This window comes from Carcharodon carcharias, chromosome 20 (assembly GCF_017639515.1).
Source record: "Carcharodon carcharias isolate sCarCar2 chromosome 20, sCarCar2.pri, whole genome shotgun sequence".
NCBI lineage: Eukaryota > Metazoa > Chordata > Chondrichthyes > Lamniformes > Lamnidae > Carcharodon > Carcharodon carcharias.
The window spans coordinates 33,474,760-33,498,946 of NC_054486.1; the positions used below are offsets into that span (position 1 = coordinate 33,474,760).

At 44.0% G+C, this 24,187-nt stretch overlaps 1 protein-coding gene across 1 annotated transcript in view; it reads left to right on the forward strand.

The window, feature by feature from the left end:
* Positions 1-24,187, forward strand: part of heatr4 (HEAT repeat containing 4) — an 84,681-nt gene that overhangs the window by 24,657 nt on the left and 35,837 nt on the right. Inside the window, exons 5-6 of the mRNA XM_041214168.1 lie at positions 873-1,007; positions 14,569-14,757. Coding sequence (XP_041070102.1) covers positions 873-1,007; positions 14,569-14,757 — 324 coding nt within the window. The remainder of the gene's footprint in view (positions 1-872; positions 1,008-14,568; positions 14,758-24,187) is intronic.

Consider the following 24,187-nt stretch of genomic DNA (forward strand, 5'->3'; position numbering starts at 1 on the left):
GAGTCCTCATGACCCTTCGACAGAACTTGAGTTCGAGTCCAAGAAAGAGTTGAAATATAAGCTGGTTTAAGGGTATAAACCAGCTTATATTTCAACTCTTTCTTGGACTCGAACTCAAGTTCTGTCGAAGGGTCATGAGGACTCGAAACGTCAACTCTTTTCTTCTCCGCCGATGCTGCCAGACCTGCTGAGTTTTTCCAGGTAATTCTGTATTTGTTTCTGTTTTTTAAGATAACTGGTGTGTAGGTAAGAGGGAACCAATGGATGTAATGAAGTTGGATTTTGAAAAGTATTTGATAAGGTGCCACAGAAGAGGTTATTATACAAAATTAGGATTCATGGGATTGGGGGAAATATATTAGATATGTATTAGAGATATGTGGACTGAGGATTACTTAATGGACAGAAAACAGAGAGCAGGATCAAATGGGTCATTTTTCTGTTGGCAGCCACAAGAATTAATACTTGGGTCTTAGCTATTTACAATCTATGACAATGACTTAGATTAGGGGATTAAGTGTAACATATATTTGTTGACAGTGGGTTTACTTTAGCTCCTCAGCCAAGGGACTTTTATTCATGTATGAACCCAAACAGAGATTCTCAGTCAGTAGACAATTTGACCCTGTGGAGCATACACATAACTTTTGAGCGGTCTCCGGTCGTGATTGACAATAAGAACCCTGACCTATTTCTTTCCCGACACTCTTCCTGTGAACTGATTGAAAGTTGAACATGTGACCTTGCAGCATCTAGCTCCATTACACACTGGATGATGCTCAGGTACAAGCTTTGACAAGAATCATGATACTTTACCACATAAGGTGAAAATAATGTTGTAATATATAGTTTTAATTTGTGTTCCACTCTAGATTCCCATTGGCAGGATATCACTGTAGAAGAACTGAAGAGAGACCTCAAAGCGATACATAGTCATGTCCAGCTCAATGCCTTAGTAACTTGTGCCTGTGGAGCTATTGAGCGCCCACAACTGGAAGAAGACAAAGGTATCATTAACATTTATATGCCTAAAAAACTTGAAACATTTAAATTTCTTTTCAGTGTTGTGTTCTTGATGTTTAAGATGTCTGCAGCTGTCCTTGTCTGTCCTGACACTACCATGTGGCACAAAGACTTTTGATCCTTGGTGTTAGCTGGAGCAGTGTGGTTCCCAGGCTATGAAATCAGCCCATTGTAGCTACAGGACACTTTCATATTAGTTCATGAGATGTGGGCATCACTGACAGCATTTATTGTTCGTCCCTATTTGCTCTCAACTGAATGGTTTGCTAGGCTGTTTCAGAGGGCAATTTAGAGTCAGTCACATAACTGTGGGTCTGGAGTCACATGTAAGCCAGACTGACGAAGCACAGCAGATTCCTTCCCTAGAGGATGTTGGTGAACCACATAGGATTTTATAACAATCTGGTAATTTCATGGTCACCATTACAAATACAAATTTTATTACAGATTTATTTAATGAACTGAATTTAAATTTTCCATAAAGAGATTTGAACTCATGTCTCTGGATCATCAGCCCAGGCCTCTGTATTATCAGTCCAGTTGCATAACTATTATGCCACTATACATTGTACAGTCATATTAGAGATAAATGGGGAGATTAATAGGGGAATTGGTGGGGAATTAGAGGAAGGTAGGGAACGATGGGGAAATCAGTGGGCGATTGATGAAGATGATAGGGAAATCAGTGGGAGATTGATGATGCTGGGGAAATCAGTGGACGATTGATGATGATGGAGAAACGAGTGGGGGAATCATAGCAATCATCATCAAAAGCTAATCAGCTCCTCCTTGGGCCATACCCTATCTGTGTACCAAGTTTTGTTGCAATCCATCCAATAGTTTTTGGAATATATTGTTTGCAGAAAAACAGACTAATAGACACACGGGCAAAAATATTACCCATAGTGGCAGCAATAAATATGGAGTGTCACATACTGAGTAACAGTGGCAAGAGGAGAGTCAAATGCACTACTATAGGAACAACTGAGAGAGTCACGCAAACAGTCAAAGGAGCAATGGTAAGAGTCACACCTTTACAGTAACAGGTACAATTGGGAGAAAGACAGAGTGATAATCAATAGCTAGAGTCTCACATTGAGAGTAACAGGAAGAACAGGGAGAATCACAGAGCGAGAATAACAGGAACAATAGGGAGATCCACACACGGAGTAACAGGAACAATAGGGGGTGCCACACATACACACTAACAGGAACAATAGGCAGAGACAGGCAATAGCAGGATCAATAGGGAGAGTTACACACAGTAACAGGAACAATAGGGAGAGTCAGATAAGAAACGGAACAATAGTAAGAGTCACCCATGCAGTAACAGGAACAATAGGGCAAATCACACAATAACAGGAACAATAGGGAGAGACACACACACATTAACAGGAACAATAGGGAGAGTCACACAATAACAGGAACAATACGGAGAGTCACACCAAGTAACAGGAACAATAGGGAGAGTCACACACAAGAACAGGAACAAAGAGAGAATCTCACACACAATAACAGGCAAAATAAGGATTGTCTCTCACATAGTAACAATAGGAGTCACACACACAGTAACAAGGACAATAGGGAGAGTCATAAACACAATAACAGGAACAATAGGGACAGTCTCACACAGTAACAGGAACAATAGGGCGAATCTCACACACAGTAGTAGGGACAATAGGGAGACTCTCACATACAATAGAAAGAGTCTCTCACACACTAACAGGAACAATAGGGAGAGTCATAAACACAGTAACAGGAACAATAGGGAGAGTCTCACACACAGTAACAGAAACAATAGGGACAGTCTCACATACAGTAATAGGAACAATAGGGAGTGTCTCTCACACAGTAACAGGAACAATAGGGAGAGTCTGACACAGTAACAGCAACAATTGGACGAGTCACAGACAGTAATAGGAGCAATTGGGAGGGTCTCGCACAGTAACAGGAACAATAGGGTGAATCTCTCACACAGTATCATGAACAATAGGGAGAGTCTCACACACAGTAATAGGAACAATAGGGAGAGTCTCTCAGTCTCATGAGCAATAGGGAGAGTCACAAACACAGTAACAGGAACAATAGGTGAATCTCTCACACAGTATCATTAACAATAGAGATAGTCACAAACGCAGTAACAGGAACAATAGGGAGATTCACACGCGATGACAGGAACAGTAGGACAAGTCACACAGACTAATAGGAACAATAGGGAGAGAATCTCACATAGCATCAGGAACAATAGGAGAGTTACACATACACAGTAACAAGAACAATAGAGAGAGTCACACGTAATGACAGGAACAATAGTCTCATATACAGTAACAGGTAGAATAGGGTGAGTCATACACAGTCATGGGAATAATAGTGAGAGTTGCACAATAACAGGAACAATAGGGCGAGTCAAACACACATACCAGGAACAATAGGGGGAGTCACACACACTAACAGGAACAATAGGGAGAATCACACGCAATGACAGGGACAATAGGGAGAGTCTTTCTCACAGCAACAGGAACAATAGGAGAATCTCACACAGTAACAAGAACAATATGAAGGGTGACACAATGGGCAGAATTGTCCTAGATTTGCACAAAGTGGGAGAGTGGGTGTGCAAAACAACGTTTTACCTGCCAACTTCAATGGCGGGTTTTCATGCTGTATTGCCTGAAACCTGCCGTTTCCATGGCGAGCGGGCTCCCTTTCACCTGCCTGCTATTCCGTCGCCACTTCATCACGCTGCGCACCATGTTTAAGGTCCAGCTGTGTGCACACATCACAGTGCTTCTAGACCATGACCACCGCATGGAAGTCATGGCCTTGAAAGGCAAAAAGACTGCAGCCCCCTGGTTCAGTGACTTGTCACTGGAATGCCTTTTGGATGCCATGGAGTCCCTCCAGATGTCCTCTACCCTCGCTCTGGCCACAGAATGGGCAGCAACCTCACTAATCCTGCTTGGGAAGTGGTAAACAGCGCCAGCGCCCTTCAAAAGAGAACTGCCACCCAGTACCCCAAGAGGATGAATGATCATCTCCATTCCGCCAAGGTTAGTCACTCTTCCCATCACTCTCAACTCCACGCTCACAAACCCATCACACATCCATAGGGCTCTCAGTCACTACTGGTTCAGAGGATATCACCATTCACTCTCTCACACTCACCGTCATTGTCCTCACCCTGTCCACACTCACCACCCACACAGGCCAGGCATAGTTATCATCTGGCCTGGCAGGCGTCCTGCTTACTCTTTCTCCATCTCTATTCATGCAAGGCAAGCTGGCACACAACAACAGGGAAAGGACGCAGACTGGTGGAGGAATGCCTGAAATCAAGGTCCTCACTGAATTTGAAAACGGAGCTATCCAGCTGGCCGGCGATGTTCTGGATCGGTCCTGTGCTGATGGTGAGGTGGGCAGTGTTCTACCATGTGAGGGTCTAGCAATGAAATGTATATCAGACAACCATGCTGTGAGTGATGTGTCCTGATTCCACTGCCATGCATTAATTATCTCCCCTTGCTTCCGCAGGCACTTCTGGGAAACAGCTGATGGAGTCCATGACCCAGGGCCTCCAACCAAACCCTGAAGAACCCTTTGAAGATGAATCTGAAGGCACCCTCTTTGAAGTCCTGGCACAGCGCTCACCCACACCCTCCACCAGCACAGAGACACACACCTCGTTTGGACCTAGCTTTAGAATAGCCTCAGGTTCACAATCTGGTAAGAACATCGCACTGTCTGATCCACAGCCGGTGACAGCAGGGACCTCCCTGTTGTCTGCCACTTGGAGGACTGCTGGGGGCTATAAATTTGCTGAGTCCGGGCCAGATGACGAGCCTCTGGACTCCGGTCACATCTGGATGCTGGAGCTGCAAAGCCAGCTCAAGAACATCAGCAAGGGATGTCCGCTGCTCTCCTCAGATTGCAAGGCACGATGGAGGAGTCTGCCCGCCCTCAGACTAAGGTGATAGCGCCGGTCAACACTGGTAGGATGGTGGCCACCGTGGAGACATTGGTCCAGGGCGTTGCTCCTGCATTGCTGCACAGGCTCAACTCCTTCACTGATGCCATAGTTGGTCTCCAACACTGCAAGAGGGGTGCCAGGCAGCTTGATCTCATTCTAGCCACCCCTTCTCAAGGAATCATCCTGGGGCCCTGGAGCAACCATAGGGAAGAGGATCAGCATGTGCACACTCCAGGGCCATCCACGTAGGTGACTCAGGGAATGTCTGGTCCATCCGAATCCCTCTTCCTGTGACCTCAGCAGCTCCAGCTCCACAGGCTGAGTTTGGTGCAGGACCCCAAAAGCAGTCCGGGCCCTCCAAGTCTCGGCCTTCCAGAGGACACCTGCCAAGGTCATCACAGACAGGGCGTGGCAGTCAGCAGGCTGCTGCCACCTCTGCTGTGGATGTCCGGGGAGCACCAAGATGTAGCGGCAGGGTTAGGAAAGTTAAGAAGAATTAGTTGCACAGCTTGGGCACGGGTGTTAACCACTGGTACATACTATTCACTATTGTCAATAAACTCTCAAGAATGCCTCCCTGCCTGTGGCTCCTTGTTCTGATGAGCAGTGTTCTTGTCACTCAGATGTGAAACATTTCTACACAAGATAAGGCAGGTGTCTCAGACCAGGGCCTCGTCCCTATGCTCTGTGCAGCTGTTGGACCAAAGTGATGGTCTGGTCTCTCACTCCCTGGAAACATAACTGATGCCTGCACCTTGGCGGTGCTTGTCATTGCTGCCAGAATGTAGTGGGCAGGCGCCACAGAGTTCTCTCATTCTCTCTGTGTGCTCTCAGTGCCGTTAAGGTGGGGCTGGTCCCCATCTCTTCAGCATCTGTGACCACTAATGCTGTGCTCCTGAAGGCTTAGGTGCTGAAGGTGGACAAAGGATCAGATGCTTCATGTTTCATGGCTGCATCTCCATGATATGACCCTGATTACAGAGCTCGAGTGAGCTGCCCCCAGCCAGACAGGAGTCAGACATTCTCAGGGGCTCTGTGAAGATCTATGGAGTGTTCTCACTGTATTTCGTCATTAGCCTCCTGCAATCGAGCGACTATTAGAGCCTCCACTGCATCTCCATGACAGGAGCATTCTCACAGAGGGTATTCGCGCTGCTGTAAGCCAGACTGGAGTCAAACGTTCATAGATCTATGGGATCACCTCATTGCATGTCGTCGTCATCCTCCACAAACCTAGCAGCTGTGAGGGCTTCCTGTGCATGCCTGCCTCGTCTAGCCAGTGCGAGGGCTTCATCACCACCATTGCCACCTCCGAGGATCCCCTCACCCTCATCACGGTTGATGTGCTCCTCATTGGAGGTGACCTCCAGCTCCTCCATCTCCTCCTCAGCCAGCTCATCTCCCTGTTGCAGATCCAGGTTGTAAAGGGTGCGGCAGACGATGATGATGCATGACACCCACTGCGGTCTGTATTACAGGACTCCACTAGACCAGTCCAGGCACTGGAACCTCATATTCAACATCCTGCTGGCCTGTTCCACCAAGTTGCGAGCTACAGCATGAGCCTCATTATATCATTATTCTACTGCACCCTAAGGCTGCTGTAAGGGTGTCAGCCACGCCCTCTGTGGGTAGCCCTTGTCACCAAGGAGCCACCCCGTAGCTTCTGTGGACCCTGGAAGGCTTCAGGGATCTGTGACCGACTGAGGATGTAGGTGTCATGTACACTATCTGGAAACTGTGCGCACACCTGCAGGATGTGTTTCTGGTGGTTGCACACCAGCTGCACATTCAGTGAATGGAACCCCTTGCAGTTAATGTAGTTCACCGTGTGTTGTGATGGAGATCTGAGCGCTACATGAGTCCAGTCGATCACACCCTGCACCTGTGGGAAACCCGAGATCTGGGCGAACCTAATCACTCTTGCATCTTGGCTCTCCTGGTCCCTGACGAAATGCACAAAGTTGTGCACCCTCGCTAAGATGCCATCCGTGACCTCATGGACAGATCTGTGGGTGGAGGCTTGTGAGATCCCACAGAGGTCACCTGTGGAGCCCTGAAAGGAGCCACTGGCATAGAAATTGAGTGCTGCGGTCACTTTCACAGCCACTGGCAGTGGATGCTCTCCGTGTCCTCTTGGCGCCAAATCCTGCAGTAGCTGATAGATCTGACTGACCAGTTCCTTAGACGTGCACGGTCTTTGGCGACACTGGTTCTCAGTCATCTGCAAGAATAACAGGTGGCATCTATAGACCCTGGGTGTCACTAGGTGCCGACCAGCAATGGCTTGCCGTGGCTCTTTGGTGGTATGTGCGGGATCTCCAGCTGCCCCTTCTTCCTGAGGTTGCTGCTTAGCCAGGAGCCTCAGTCACTCTATCCTATGTCGTCTTTGCTCTCTGTAGGCCATCAGGCATAATTCACCAGGCTCTATGATCCTGATGTTGTACTCCTGAAAGAGAGAGACACGTGTTTAGCATGGGTGTACTAAGGACATGTCCTGGTTAAGTGTGAAGGCCCTTAAGGCTTCCCGGAGAGTGCTGGCTGCCACTTGGATGGCCAGAGATTAGTGCGCTGCATGACATCCGAAACCCCACCACCTCTGCCCCACTCCACCTGACTGATTTGCGGCAGCTTTGCCCATTGGACTGCATGCTGTGCTCTCAGCTCAGGCGCAAGCATCCTCCTAACCCACACTGCAAGGCTGCACTGTTAGCTTGAACCATGCTGACATTGCAAGGGGCTGTGAGCAACTCCAGCAGTGACTGCTCCATGGCCAGCTTTAGAGCGGAGATTGTACAACATGTGCAGTCAGCCAACTGTTCTGCAGTCCACAGCTGTCGTGAAACCGATCACACCATATGTCCACTCATGCAACCTGACACGCCCGATGCAGGTGGTGATAGAAAATTCCCCAATAACAGGAACAATAGGGAGAGTCACACGTAATGACAGGAACAATAGGGAGAGTGTCGGACACAATAACAGGAACAATAGGGAGAGACTCTCACAGGAACAAAAAGGAGAGTCTCACAATAATAGGAAAAATAGGGAGAGTCATACACCGAGTAACAGGAACAAAAGTAGAGTCACAAACACAGCAACAGGAACAATAGGGAAAGTCACACAATAACAGGACCAAAAGGAAGAGTCTCACACAGGGTAACAGGAAGAATAAGGAGAGTCTCACACAAGGTATCAGGAACAATATGGAGAGTCTCAGACAGGGTAACAAGAACAATAGGGAGAATCTCACACACAGTACCAGGAACAAAAGGGAGAGTCTCTCACAGCATACCAGGAACAATAGGGAGAGTCTCTCACACAATAATAGGAACAAAACGGAGAGCCTCACACGAATAATAGGGGGAGTCCACACACACTAATAGGAAATGTAGGGAAAGTCACATATACAATAACAGGAACAAGAGGAAGAGTGACAAAGAAGAACAGCAACAATAAGGACAGTCGCACAACAATAGGAACGATATTGAATAGAATAGAAAGGAATAATAGGGTGAGTGGGTGAGTCATGGAGAGAGCTGCACATAATAACAGAAAAAATAGGGTGAGTCACAGCGAGAATATCACACAATGGGAACAATAGAGAGAGCCACACACCCAGTAACAGGAACAATAGGGAGAGCCACACACCCAGCAACAGGAGCAATAGGGCAAGTAACAGACAATAGAACAGGAGCATTAGGGTGAGGCTTACACAATATAACGGGAGGAACGGGAAGCATCACGCCAACGATAACAGAAACAATAAAGAGAATATCTCACTCAGTAACAGGAATAATAGGGAGAGTCATTGGGAGATTATCATACACAATAAGAGGTAAAATAGGGACAGTTAAAGGGAGAGTATCACACACAATAACACGAGCAATAGGAGAACCACAGACACAACAACAGGAGCAAGAGGGAGAGTCTCACACACAGAGCACAGGAACAATAGGGAGAATCACAGACACAATAAAAGGAACAATGGGAAGAGTCCCGCACACAATAACAGGAATAATAGGGACAGTCACAAATACAACATCAGGAACAGCAGGAAGAGTCACACATTGAGTAAGAGGAACAATAAAGAGTGTCTCAGACAAAATTACAGGAACAATAGGGGGAGTTACTGACATAACAGGTACAATAAGGAGACTCTCACACATAACAACAGGAACAAGAGGGAGAGAATCCCACAAAATAACAGGAACAATAGTGAGAGTGTCTCACAGTAACAGGAACAATAGGAGAGTCATAGGGAGTGTATCACACACGATAATGTTAACAATAGGAGTCACGCAGCCACAACAACAGGAACAAGAGTGAGAGTGTGACTCACGCAGCACAGGAACAATGGGGAGAATCACAGACACAATAAAAGGAACAATGGGAAGAGTCCTGCACACAATAACAGGAACACTAGGGAGTCACACACTGTTACAGGAACAATACAGAGAGTCACACGGACAGTAACAGGTATAATAGGGAGAGTCACACACAATACCAGAAACAACAGGGAGAGTCACACACACACTAACAGGAACAATCGGGAGAGTATTTTATAATAACAGGAATAATAGGGAGAGTCATTGGTTCAGTATCTCACACAACGACAGGAAAAATAGGGAGAGTCACAGATACAATAACAGGAGCATCAGCGAGAGTCACACACACACTGACAGGACTAATAGGGAGATCATCTCACACAGTAAGAGGAACAAAGGGAGAGTCATAGGGAGATAAGCGTGCACAGTAACAGGAAACACTGTGAGAGTCACAGACACAGTAACAGGAGAAATAGGGCGAGTCACAGACAGTAGAACAGGAACATCAGGGTGAGGCTTACACACTATAATGGGAGCAACAGGAAGATTCACACCAACAATAACAAACAATAAGGAGAATATCTCACACAATAATGGGTACAATAGGAAGAGTCATTGGGAGAGTATCACACCCAATAAGAGGAACAATAGGAGGGTCACAGGAACAAGAGGGAGAGTCTCACACACAGTAACAGGAATAATAGGGAGAGTCGCACGCACAGTAACACATACAATAGGGAGAGTCACAGTTACACTAACAGGAGTCTCACACACAATTAAAGGAACAATAGGGAGAGTCACACATAGAATAAAAGAAACAATAGGGAGAGTCTCAAACAATACCAGAAACAATAGGGAGAGTCACACAAACTAACAGGAACAATAGGGAGAGCATCTCTTATAATAACAGGAACAATAGGGAGAGTCGTTGGTTGAGTATCTCACACAATGACAGGAAAAATAGGGAGAGTCACAGATACAATAACAGGAGCAACAGTGTGAGTCACACACAATGGCAGGATCAATTGGGAGATTATCTCACACAGTAACAGGAACAAAGGGAAAGTCATAGGGAGATTAGCTCGCTCAATAACAGGAAAAACAGGGAGAGTCATAAACACAATAACCAGAGCAATAAGGCGAGTCACAGACAGTAGAACAGCAGCAATAGGGTGACGCTCACGCATAATAACAGGAGCAACAGGGAGAGACACACCAACAATAACAGGTGCAATAGGGAGAGTATCTCATACAAAAACAGGCAGAATAGGAAGAATCACACACACAGTAACAGGAGCAATTGGGAGAGTCACAGACAAAGTAACAGGGACAATAGTGAGAGTCACTCACACAGTAACAGAAACAATATGGAGCTTCACATGCACAATAACAGGAACAATGAGGAGGGTCACTCAAATAATAACAGGTGCAATAGGGAGAGTCACACACTGGCAGGTACAATAGCGAGAGTCTCAAACAAAATAAAAGAAACAATAGCGAGTGTCACACAATAAAAGGAACAAATAGCAAGAGTCACACACAATAAAAGGAACAATAGGGAGAGTCACACAGACCATAACAAGAACAATAGTGAGAGTCGCTGGGAGAGGATCACATTCAATGAAAGGAGAAATAGGGAGAGGCACAAGGTGAGTAGCACACAAAATAACAAGAACAAAAGGGAGAGTCACAGACACAATAACAGGAGTAATAAGAGTGTCACACAAACAGCAAGAGGAGCAATAGGGAGAGTCATTAGGAGAGTATCTCACACAATAACGTGAAAAATAGGGAGTCACAGACACAATAAAAGGAGTAATAAGAGTGTCACACAATCAGCAAGAAGAGCAATAGGGAGAGTAGCACACAATAGCAGGGACAATAGGGAGAGTCACAGACCCACTAACAGGAACAATATGGAGAGTACCTCTCACAATAATAGGAACAATAGAGCCATTGGGAGAATATCTTATATAATAACAGGAAAAATAATGGGCGTCACAGACACAATAAAAGGAAAAATAAGGTCAATCACAGACACAATAATAGGAACAATAGGGCGAGCATCTCCAACAATAAGAACAATAGGGAGAGCCATCTCACAATAGGAACAATAGGGAGTGTAATAACAAGAGTACGACACATAATAACGGGAAAAATAAGGAGAGTCACAGGCACAATAACAGGAGAAATAAGGAGAGTCACACACACAATAACAGGAACAATAGGGAGAGTAATAGCGAGAGTATGACACACAATAACAGGAAAAATGGGGAGAGTGACAGACAGCATAACAGGAACAATAGGGACTGTGACACAAACACTAACAGGCACAGTAGGGAGTGTAGCACACAAGCAACAGGATCATTAGGGAGAGTCACAATAACAGGAACAAAATGGAGAGTCGCACGCACAGTAACAGGTACAATAGGGAGAGTCAGAGACACAATAAGAGGAACAATGGGAAGAATATCTCACACAATAACACGAATAATAGGGAGAATGTCTGACACAATAAAAGGAAGAATAGGGAGAATCATAGGAAGAGTATCACACACAATAACAGGGAAAATAGGGAGAGTCACAGGGAGGGTATCACACACAGTAACAGGAAAAATAGGGAGAGACGCAATAACAGCAACAATAGGGAGTGTCACACATACATTAACAGGACCAATGGGGAGACTAGCACACAATAACAGGAACAATAGGGAGAGTCTCGCACAAAATAACAGGATCAATAAGGAGAGTCGTGGACACAGCAACAGGAGCAATGCGGAGAGTCACATACACAATAATAAGGGCAATAGGGAGAGTCACACACGCACACTAACAGCAACAATAGGGAGAGTATCCCTCACATTAACAGGAACAATAGGGAGAGTCTTAGGTAGAGTATCTCACACAATAACAGGAAAAATAGGAAGAGTCACAGACACAATAACAGGGGCAATAGGGAGAGTCACACACAATAATAGGAACAATGGGGAGAGTCTCACACAATAACAGGAATAATAGGGAGAGTATCTCAATAACAGGAACAATAGGGAGAGTCATAGCGAGAGTATCTCACACAATAACAGGAAAAATAGGGACAGTCACAGACACAATAACAAGAACAATAGGGAATGTCACACACAGTGTAACAGGAACAATATGGAGAGTCACACACACAGGAACAGAAGGGAGAGTCACACAATGAGTAACAGAAACCATGGGGAGTGTCACAGACACAGTGACAGGAACAATAGGGAGAGTCACACACACAATTAAAGAAACAATAGGGAGAGTTACACAGAGTAACAGGAGCAATAGGGAAAGTCACACATACACTAACCAGAACAATAGGGAGAGTATCTCACACAATAACACGAACAATAGGGAGAGCATCTGACACAATAAAAGGAAGAATAGGGAGAATCATAAGAAGAGTATCATACAATAACAGGGAAAATAGGGAAAGTCACAAGGAGGGTATCATACATTGTAACAGGAAAAATGGGGAGAGTCACAGACACAATAACAGCAACAATAGGGAGTGTCATACATACATTAACAGGAGCAATGGGGAGACTAGCACATACAATAACAGGAACAATAGGGAGAGTCTCACACAGAATAACAGTAATAGGGAGAGTCACGGACACAATAACAGGAGCAATAAGGAGAGTCACACAGACAATAACAGAGGCAATAGGGAGAGTCACACACTCACTAACAGCAACAATAGGGAGAGTATCTCTCACATTAACAGGAACAATAGGGAGAGTCTTAGAGTATCTCATACAATAACAGGAAAAATAGGGAGAGTCACAGACACAATAACAGGAACAATATGGAAAGTCACACACAATAATAGGAGCAATGGGGAGAGTCTCACACACTATAACAGGAACAATAGGGAGAGTTTCGCAACAAGAACAGTAGGGAGAGTCATAGCGAGAGTATCTCACACAATAACAGGAAAATTAGGGACTGTCACAGACACAATAACAGGAACAATAGGGAATGTCATAGGGTGAGTACCTCCCCAAGCAGCAGGAAAAATAGGGACTGTCATAGACACAATAATAGGACCAATAGGGAGTGTCACACATTCAGAGTAACCAGAACAATAGGGAGAGTCACACACACAGTAACAGGAACAGTAGGGAGAGCCACCCATTGAGTAATGGGAACAATGGGAAGTGTTTACAGACACAATAACAGGAACAATAGGAAGAGTCTCACACACAATAACAGGAACAGTAGGGTGAGTCACACACCTATTAGAGGAACAATAGGAAGAGTCACAGTCTGAGATTAACAGCAATTAGGAGAGTCACAGACTGAGTAACAGGAACAATAGGGAGAGTCACTCAGTGAGGATAACACAGAGAATGGGGCAAGTCATGTACACGGAGTACAGAACCAATAGGTAGAGTGTCTCTCATACAGTCAGAGGAACATTAGGGAGAGACACCTGCTGAGATTAACAGGAACAATAGGGAGAGTCAAGACTGAGATTCACAGGAATAGGGAGAGTCACACACTGAGTAACAGGAAAAAATGGAAGATTCTCGTACTGAGTAACAGGAAAAATATGGTGGCCTAAAGCTGTCAATGGTGAAAGGAATGGCACTCGCTGTCCATTACATTTCCTCTGCCCACTGAATTTTTGTGATCTTTTGCATGCAAGTTGTGTTATTGGGAGATCTGTTTAAGCCCAATGCCCTTTATAAGAGCTCTGTGGCGTTTGTGAGCAGGTCACGCATCAGGTTGAAGAGTCCTGACTGAGCCATGCAGAGTCAAAACTAGGAAGTATAAATTACACTAAGTATATAAATATATTTAATGTTTGGCAGTAAGACCTATCTGTTTAAAATTCACCTGAATGCAACAGCCTTAACTTTTTCTGACCTCTTTAGTTGATAAATACTGCACATTCACACCTTCATGTTCTTTAATGGCGAATCTCTCATTCAGGTATCAGTGTAGCGTAACTTCTGGAGGAAGAGGGCAAATTGGACAGCAACATCCTTATTTCTACATTTAACTTTGGCTTGTGGAAGTTGCTGTCTGATTTACCCCATTATAATGGTGAGTGCTGACAGCCTCATTGTTACTCTTAATGCAAAAACCAGGCTGGAATGAATCTCATTGACAGTAATGGGAACAGAAGGGTGAGTCATGTACAGAGAGTAACAGGACTATACATTGATGGTTTTTATGTGACTGAATTTCTGTGAAATGCCAGTTATTTAATTGTAGATCTCATCAAGCTTCACTTGAGGGGTGAGAGTGAAGTCCAACCCGTGCCTGAGGCTCTTCAACCACTCATTAGTGAAGCCCTGAACAGCAGTAACAAGCATGTGCAATTAGCAGCAGCAATCTGCCATGTCGCAATGGAGAAGGTGAATGGAAGAGTCACAGAGATCCTACAGGATAACCTCCTTCATGGTAAGAACTATCACTATCTGATATATGAAAAAAACAGCAACAATAGAACATTTATGCAGCACGTTTCATATTCTCAGGACATCACAAAGCAATTTATAACTAATAAATCACTCACAAAATTGCAGTCATAGAGTTATTATGGCACACAAGGTGGCCATTTGGTCCATTAAGTTCATACTGGCACTCTGTAGAGCAATTCAGCCAGTCCCATTTGCCCTACTCCACCCTCCATAGCCCTCCAAGTTTATTTCCTTCAAGTGCTCATCCAGTTCTGTTTTGAAATCATTGATTGCCTCTGCTACCATCGTCTTCGTGAACAGAAAGTTCCAGGTCACCTGTCTCTGCGTGAAAGTTTTTCCTTACAATCCCCCTGTGTCTCTTGCCCAAAACCTTACATCCATTGTCCATAGTCCTTGTATCATCAGCTAATGGGAACAGCTTGTCTTTGTCTATCTTAACTAAACCACACAATCTTGGACACCTCTTTCAAATCTCCCTTCAACCTCTTTTGCTCCAAGGCACCAACTTCTCCAAACTAACTTTGTAGCTAAAATCATTCATCCCTAGAACCATTGTTGTAAATCTCTTCTGCATTGTCTCAAGGACTTTCACATTCAGAATTGGATGTAATACTCTAGTTGTGACCTACCTGATCTTTATAAAGGTTCAACATAACTGCTTTTGTACTCAAGACTTCTACTTATGTAGCCCAAAAGCCCAAAGCATTGTTAACTACTCACTCAATATGTCCTGCCACCTTCAAAAATCTATGCACATTGCAATCACAGGTCCCTCTGTTTCTGCACACACTGTAGAACTGTGCCATTAAATCTATCTTGTCTCTCCTCCCCATCCCTTCTGCCAAAATGCATCACCTTGCACTTCTCTGTATTAAATTCAAACTGCCATTTGTCTGTCCATTCTGCTCGCCTATCCAAATCCTGTTGATTTGATTGGTACCCTACTCACTATTTACCACAGCTCCAAGTTTGGAATCAATGACAAATTTTGAAACTTTACTTTGAATTCTAATACCCAAGCAAGTCTTATTTACCAAAAAAGGCTGTGGTCCTAGCATTGACCCTTGGGGAACGTTACTATCTATTATCCTCCAGACTGAAAAACAACCATTTACCATGACTCGCTGTTTTCTGTCCTTAAGCCAATTTTTTCAGCCAAGCTGACATTGACTCACCTATTCCATGAGCCTCAATTTTGTCAAATTTTGGCAGACACTTCCTTAAAATCCATGTAGAAAACATCTGCTGCATCCCTGTCATCAACCTTTTCTGTTACTTCAATTAGATTAGTCAAACATGATCAGCCTTTTACAATTTCATGCTGGCTCTACTTAATTAATTCAAACCTCAGCAAGAGCTTGTTAATTTTTCCAATTATTGTTTCTAAAGCTTTACCCACTGCTGATAAACTGACCATCCTGTAGTTACTAGGAATGTCCTTACACCCTTTCTTGAACAAAGGTGTCACATTTGCCACTTTCCAATTCTCTAGCACCTCCCACCTTATTTAGGGAATCTTGAAAGATTATGACAAGCCCTTCTGTTATTTTTATTTTCACTTCTCTAAGCAACCTGGGACATAAGCCATGTAGAACAGGCGATTTATCAACTTTAAACATAACCAACCTTTCCAGTACATTCTTCCTATCAATTTTTATCCCATCCATTGCTCTATCATCTCTGCTTCTACTGGTATTTTGTCAGCATCTTCAGTGAACACTGATACATAGAAGTTCTTCTGAGCACATTTTAGAAATTCCTCCCCCTCCTTGCCCTTTAATTTTATCCCAGTTGATATTTGGTAAGTAAAGTCTCCCAATATCACTCAAAAGTTCTTGGGCATCCCTGTGATTTCAGTGCAGATTTGCTCCTCTTTCTCTTTCACTATCTGGAGGCCTATAAGCAACCCCACCGTGGCTTCTCAACTCAAATCAAATGGCTTCTGTCCCCTCAAGGACATCCACTCTATCCAACTATACAATGTCTTCCCCACCTGCATTTTTCCTTCCTTATCTTTTCTGAATGTGATGCATCTGAATATTAAGTGCCCAGTCCTCATTATTTTTAAGTCGTGTTTTCGTTATTGCTACTACATCATAGTCCCACATGGCTATTTGTGCTCGTAGTTCACCAACCTAATTCATATACTTTGTACATTTACGTACATACATTCTAAACCTGTCTTTGTACTCTTTGTAGCCCTCTTAGTCTGCTCTTATCTAATATGGTTTTACTTACTTCTCTACTACAATCGAACACTCTCACTCCTTATGACTGTTTTCAACTTCTATTTTCTGTTGCCCAGCCCCTGCCAATTTTGTTTAAACCATCTCCAACCACACTAGTGAACCTTCCTGCAAAGATATTGGGCCCAGTCCAGTTGAATTGCAACCCATCCCTTTTGAATAGGTGCCCCCTGCTCCTGAACTGATCCCAAAGCCCCAAGAATCAGTAGCGCTCCCTCCTGTCCCTGAAGTTACACATTGCTCCTCCCTATCTTGCTAGAGTGTGGTACTAGAAATTATCCAGAGACTACTGCGTTGAAAATCCTACCTTTTAACTTCCTCCCAAGCCCCTTCAAATCTGATCAAAGGATCTCAACATCTTTTCTGTGTGTACCATTGGGCCAACATGTGCCACAATTTCTGGCTCACTTTCTTACCTCTGCAGAGTATTCTGCACCCTCTTTGTAATGTCCTTAATCTGGCACCGGGGAGGCACCCAATGTACAGGACTCATGATGTTAGTTACAAAAATGCTGTTTGTCCCCCTAACTATCGAACCTTCTACTATGATTGCATTTCTGTGCTTTGTGTTGCATTTCTGTCTGCTTTACACAAACTCAGGAATCTCACATCAGGACTGGTAAACTATACGTAGGTTTGGTTTATTTGAAAAAAAGTACAGGATGGCTCAGCAGGTAGATCTACTTCTTGGATTCAGCAATTATTACTCACAAGGACAGCACAGCTACAATTTCTACACCACACTACTAGCTGCTGCTAATCACATGCTACTCTACATCCTGACCATTTGATTATTTGCATATTCCCTTAAAATTATATCACAGCATGTCCTTTCCCCAAAAATAACATTACATACATTAAGAGTAAAAATACATGCACAATAGTGTGGTTATGAAAGCTATTTACATGAGAAGTAAGATCTCTGTTTGCTAATCCTCCCAGACCTCATGATGGCATGACCATCTTGAGATATACACTTGTCCCTTAGGTGTTGTTGACTTGTAAGTGTGTTGGCTGGATGTGTTATTGGAGTGTTAATTATTTTCATGGCTGTTTTCCACAATTTCACTTTCTGAGTTCATCTTTGGGTGTGTTTTAGATGCAATTGGAGTGTTGGGTGTTATACAGTTGTACAATTCCCTTAGCTGGCTTCTGTTTCTGTGTATGGGCTGTGGGCCAAGTGCTGGAAAATGGGATTTGTTGACTGGTGCAGACATGATGGGCCGAATAGCCTCCTTTGTGCTGTAAACGTCTATGAGTCTTAATGTCTCTCATTCAGTGTTGTCATTTCATAGGATCTAGGTTCACTGAACACTTTGGATACTTCTATGGGTGACCAGGTTCCCTGGGTGGGATGTATGACCTGAACCTTCTGTCCTATGTGCATACTAGGCCATTCCACACTTGCATGTTGGTTGTGTGCCGTCTTCATTCTCCCCTGTTTATCTCCTGTATCTCTGAGAATTGGGACAGGTGATGGCTTGGCAAAGTTGTTCTATCCTGCCTTCCAAACATGATTTCCCCTGGTGACAGGTAAGCCCATATCTAATGATATTGTTCTCAAGTGTGCCATGGCAATGCAGAGATCTTGATTTGTTTCCCTGCATTTCCCTGCACTTCATGATTAATGCCTTTATGGTGTGAACTATTCGCTCGGCAAGACCATTGGATTTGGAATAGTGTGGTGAGGCTGTGACATGGTTTATGCCCCATTTAGCACACTTGCCCCTGAGACGTCTGTGAGTCATTGTCTGATACGATCCCTTTAGGCACAACGAGCGAACTGGATACTTCACTCATTGTGTCCACCGTGGACACACTTGAGGTATCCTTCAGTTGTCTGATGACTTGAAACTAGGGAAAGTTATCAGTAATTAGCAGAAAGTCATCAATAAATAAATAAATAAATCTGTTGCTATTTTAGACCAAGGATACGATGGAATTCTGAGAGGGTGTAGAGATTCTTTGTGTTGATTTGGTTGGTGTCTCTGGCATGCTTCGCACATCCTCACTACCTTCTCAATATTGTTGTTGATCCCTGGCCACAGGGATCCCTTGCCAGTCGTCTTGCTTGTTCTATGCCATCCAACTCATTCTTAAATTTCTTATGTGCACACTACACTTTTTAGCAGGGTCAATGGGTGGAATAGCACCTTCTCTGAGCTGTAGTACAGCATCACCTCTGAAGTTTCCCATAGCATCGAATCTGGCTGGGTATATCTGCCGTGGGTCATGGACTGACTCAATGCAATTACACCACACTGCACAGGCTGCTCTACATCCTGGCTACTTGCTCATTTGCATATTTTCTTAAAGTAATATCAGAACACTTTGCTGTTCCCTCCTGTGCAGTTCCTTGCTCATCAGTACCATAACCTGGACTGCATTCCATCAAGGAGTCTTCAGGCCCTGCTGTTTCCAGTGCTGAGTACTGGTTGGAGAGTGGCACATACCCTGAAGACTCTTGCACTTCCTGACTCTTTGTACTTGTCCAGATGGCCATCTATCTACTATCTTGATCTCTCTGCCCGTGGCGTGACCCCCTCTTGAATGGTACGATGCAGGGAACCCTCAGGCTGTCATACGCACTACAGTAATTCCAGCTGCCCCTCACTCTTAGCCTCAGCTGGAGCTCAAGCAACTTGGAACACTTCCTATACATCTGGTTCCCCCAGCAACAGCACCAACAACAATAGCAACAACAACTTATATTTATAAAGCACTTTTAAAGTATTAAAACACCCCAAGTGCTTCACAGCAGTGTAATAAAACAAAATGTGACACCGAGCCACATAAGGAGATACTGGGCCAGATGACCAAATGGTCAAAGAAGTGTCTTAAAGGAGGAAAGCGCAGTACAGAGGTGAAGGGATGGAATTCCAGAGCTCAAAAGGCAGAAATTAGAAAAGCGCAGATATCTCAGAGGGTTGTGGGGAGGAGATTACAGAGATAGCAAAGGACAAGACCATGGAGGAATTTGAAGACAATTATGAGAATTTTAAAATCAAGATGTTGCTTGACTGGGAACCAAAGAGCACAGAGGTGACTGGGGAACAGGACCTGGTGCGAGTTAAGGCATGGCAGCAGAGTTTTGGGTGACCTCGGCGTCATAGATTGGATAGAGTGTGGGAGACCAGCCAGGAGTGCATTGGAACAGTCAAGTTGAGAGGCAACAAAGGCATGAATAAGGGGTTTCCACAGCGGATAAGCTGAGATGGGTGAAGTCGGGTGATGTTATGAATGTGGAAATAGGTGGTCTTCGTAATGGCACACATGAGGTTGGATGCTCATCTCCAGATAAATGCGACACCAAGGCTGCAAACAAACTGGAACACTCTCAGACTGTTGCCAGAAAGAAAGATGGAGTTGGTACTAGGGAACACAGTTTGGAGGGAAGACTGGAAACAATGGCTTTAGCCTGCCCAATATTTAAATGGAGGAAACTTGTACTCTCCTGGTACTAAATGTTGGCTAAGCAGTCCGATTATTTAGCAACAGTGCAATCCAAGACACACAAAGGGCTGGATTTTCACTAATGAGGCAGGAAGATCGATTGGACAAATTTCCATTAAAAGATCTCCTGCCCACTATATTTTTGTGCGAGGGCATGGTGAAGTCAGGCTCACATCCTCTGGAGGCAGTTCAGAGGTGGCCATGAATGTTGGAAAGAGTTGAGACAGGCTGGTTAGAAGTCCAAAACAAAAACAGAATTACCTGGAAAAACTCAGCAGGTCTGGCAGCATCGGCGGAGAAGAAAAGAGTTGATGTTTCGAGTCCTCATGACTCTTCAACAGAACGTGAGGACTCGAAACGTCAACTCTTCTTCTCCGCCAATGCTGCCAGACCTACTGAGTTTTTCCAGGTAATTTTGTTTTTGTTTTGGATTTCCAGCATCCGCAGTTTTTTGTTTTTATCTCTGTGGTTAGAAGTCCAGCCTCATTTCTCTGGGATTTTGGCCCAGTTGTTTTAAAGGCTGTTAGGCCCTCTAGCCCTCATCACTCACACCCACCCCATGTCCCACTCATACCCCCATGTCCCCTCATATACTCATGTGCCCACATACCCCCTCATACCCCCATGCCCCCTCCTATGCCCTTCATACCCCCTCATTTGCTCCATGGCTCCTTATACCCCCCCATGCCCTCCTTGTATCCTCCATAGTCACTCAGCTAGTACCCTTTATGGGCAGACATCAGGAGTCATGTGGTGATGAAAAAAAATTAAACTTCAAAGAATCTAATGGGGGTCTCATTCAAACGCACTTGATATTGAAAAAATCTCGATCATTAAACCCATCCTGAAAATGTAAACCCCCTCAAGTGATCAATGCATTCTATAAACAGGCATTTATTTATTTTTTTGAGGATGTAACACACAGGGTCGATTAAGGGGAGCCAGTAGATATAATGTATTTAGATTTCCAAAAGGCACTCGATAAGGTGCCACATAAAAGATTACACAAAATAAGAGCTCATGGTGTTGCAGGTGTTATTTTAGCATGGATAGAAGACTGGCCAACTAGTGGGAAACAGAGAGTTGGGATTAATGGGTCATTTTCAGGATGGCAAACTTTAACTAGTGGAGTGCCACAGGGATCAATGCTGGGTCCTCAACTCTTTACAATGTGTATTAATAACTTGGATGAAGGAATTGACTGTATTGTAGCCAAATTTGCTGATGATACAAACATAGGTAGGAAAGCAAGGTGTCAGGAAGATACAAGCAGTCTACAGAGGGATATAGAGAGGTTAAGTGAGTGGGCAAAAATTTGGCAGATGGAGTATAATGTGGGAAAATGTGAGATTGTTCAATTTGAAGAATAAAAAAAAGAATATTATTTAAATGGAGAGGTATTAGTACAGAGGGACCTGGTAGCCTTGTACATGAACCACAAAAGGTCAGTATGCAAGTATAGCAAGTAATTGGGAAGGGAAACAGAACATTGGCGTTTATTGCAAGAGGGATGGAATATAAGAGTAGTGAAGTTTTGCTACAATTGTACGGTGAGACCACATCTCGAGTACTGTGTACAATTTTGGTCACCTTACTTAAGGAGGGATATACTTTTATTGGAAACAATTCAGAGAAGCTTCACTAGGCAGATTCCTGGGATGAGGTGTTTGTCTTATGATGAAATGTTTAGTAGATTGGGCCCATACACTTTGGAGTTTAGAAGAATGAGAGGTGATCTTACTGAAACATATAAGATTCTGAGGGGGCTTGACAGGATAGATGCTGAGAGAAAAAAAATAATATGATAAAAATAAAAAACCGCGGATGCTGGAAATCCAAAACAAAAACAGAATTACCTGGAAAAACTCAGCAGGGCTGGCAGCATCGGTGGAGAAGAAAAGAGTTGACGTTTCGAGTCCTCATGACCCTTCAACAGAACTGGCTGAATCCAAGGAAGGGGTGAAATATAAGCTGGTTTAAGGGGGGGCGGGTTGGGTGGTGGGGGGGGGGGGCGGTGTGGTTGGGTTGGGGGAGAGAAGTAGAGGGGGGTGGTGTGGTTGTAGGGACCAGCAAGCAGTGATAGGAGCAGATAATCAAAAGATGTCACAGACAAAAGAACAAAAGAACACAGGTGTTGAAGTTGGTGATATTATCTAAACGAATGTACTAATTATTATTAATTATGTGCCCTACCAGCCATTCTTAATTAGCACATTCATTTAGATAATATCACCAACTTCAACTCCTCTGTGTTCTTTTGTTCTTTTGTCTGTGACATTTTTTGATTATCTGCTCCTATCACTGCTTGCTTGTCCCTACAACCATACCACCCCCCTCCACTTCTCTCCCCCCACCCAACCACCACCCCCCCCCTGCTCCCCTTAAACCAGCTTATATTTCACCCCTCTCCTTGGATTCACCCAGTTCTGTTGAAGGGTAATGAGGACTTGAAACGTCAACTCTTTTCTTCTCCACCGATGCTGCCAGACCTGCTGAGTTTTTCCAGGTAATTCTGTTTTTGTTTTAGATGCTGAAAGAATGTTTCCTCTCATGGTGGAATCTAGAACTAGGGGGCACAGTTTAAATATAAGGGGTCTCTCTTTGAAGCTGGAGATGAAGAGGAATTTCTTCTCTCAGAGAGCCGTTAATCTTTGGAATTTTCTTCCCCAGCCATGATCTGATTGAATGGCAGACCAGGCTTGACAAACCAAATGGCCTACTCCTCCTATTTCTTATGTTCACTAACCACATCAAAGAAAGCTAATCCTTTAATAACCTCTGAAAACTGTCAATCAAAATGTCTATACAGACCTTTGCTGAGATAAGTAGTTCCGGACCTTTGAAACTCAGCAAAGCATTCAAAAACTGCTTAGGTGTAATAACAAACCTTGAGAAATATAAACAAATGGAGCCTATTAAAATTGCAAAAACAGATGGCTAACGGTTTTTTCTAAGCTACACCAGATGGCCTATCATTCTGTGGACCTTAGCAGCGGGTGTCTGTTTTGTATTTCAAGTGAAAGCTGCAGACTCATTTTTAGCTTTAAACGACTGGGGATTTAAATCACTTCAGATTGTGACACTTCAACAGATCTTAAATCCGCCCTTCACAAGCGTTGACACCTCTTCCATAAAATCGGTTCTCATGCTACGGGTTAAGGCCCTTGGAACAGCAAAAATGGCGTGTATTTGAACTCAATACTAATTTCAAATAGCCTAGCAGATTTGTGTTTCATGCCCCACTATCTTCCCCCTGGTGGCAAAAGTGGGATCTGCCAGAATTGGATACAGGACTTCTGCTACTAGGTCCGCCTGCCATTTTTAAAGGTCTACTGAATCGTCCTGACTTGGTGAAAATCTGGTCCAGAATATCATGAAGTTTCCACGTGGTGCAGGAATTGCAAACAGCAGGTCTCAGCTGTGCATCCATGATCCAAAAAAGATCCCCATTCTCTCTTTTAGTATCTAGTTAGTCCATTGTTTAAACTATTAATTTCAATGAATGCCTCTAGGCCTACTCTGCTCAAACTCATTTATTCACTTGGTGTTATACTTACCCTGATTTAATTTTTTTAATTTCCTGGCTCCTAGTTTAAACCAATGCCCTAGCTTAGAGAGGAAAGTAAAGGATAAAGAATACTTACCAACCAATCACTTACTTGCATTCCAGGTACATAATGCTTTGGTTATTTTCTTCTTCTGAATGCAGTG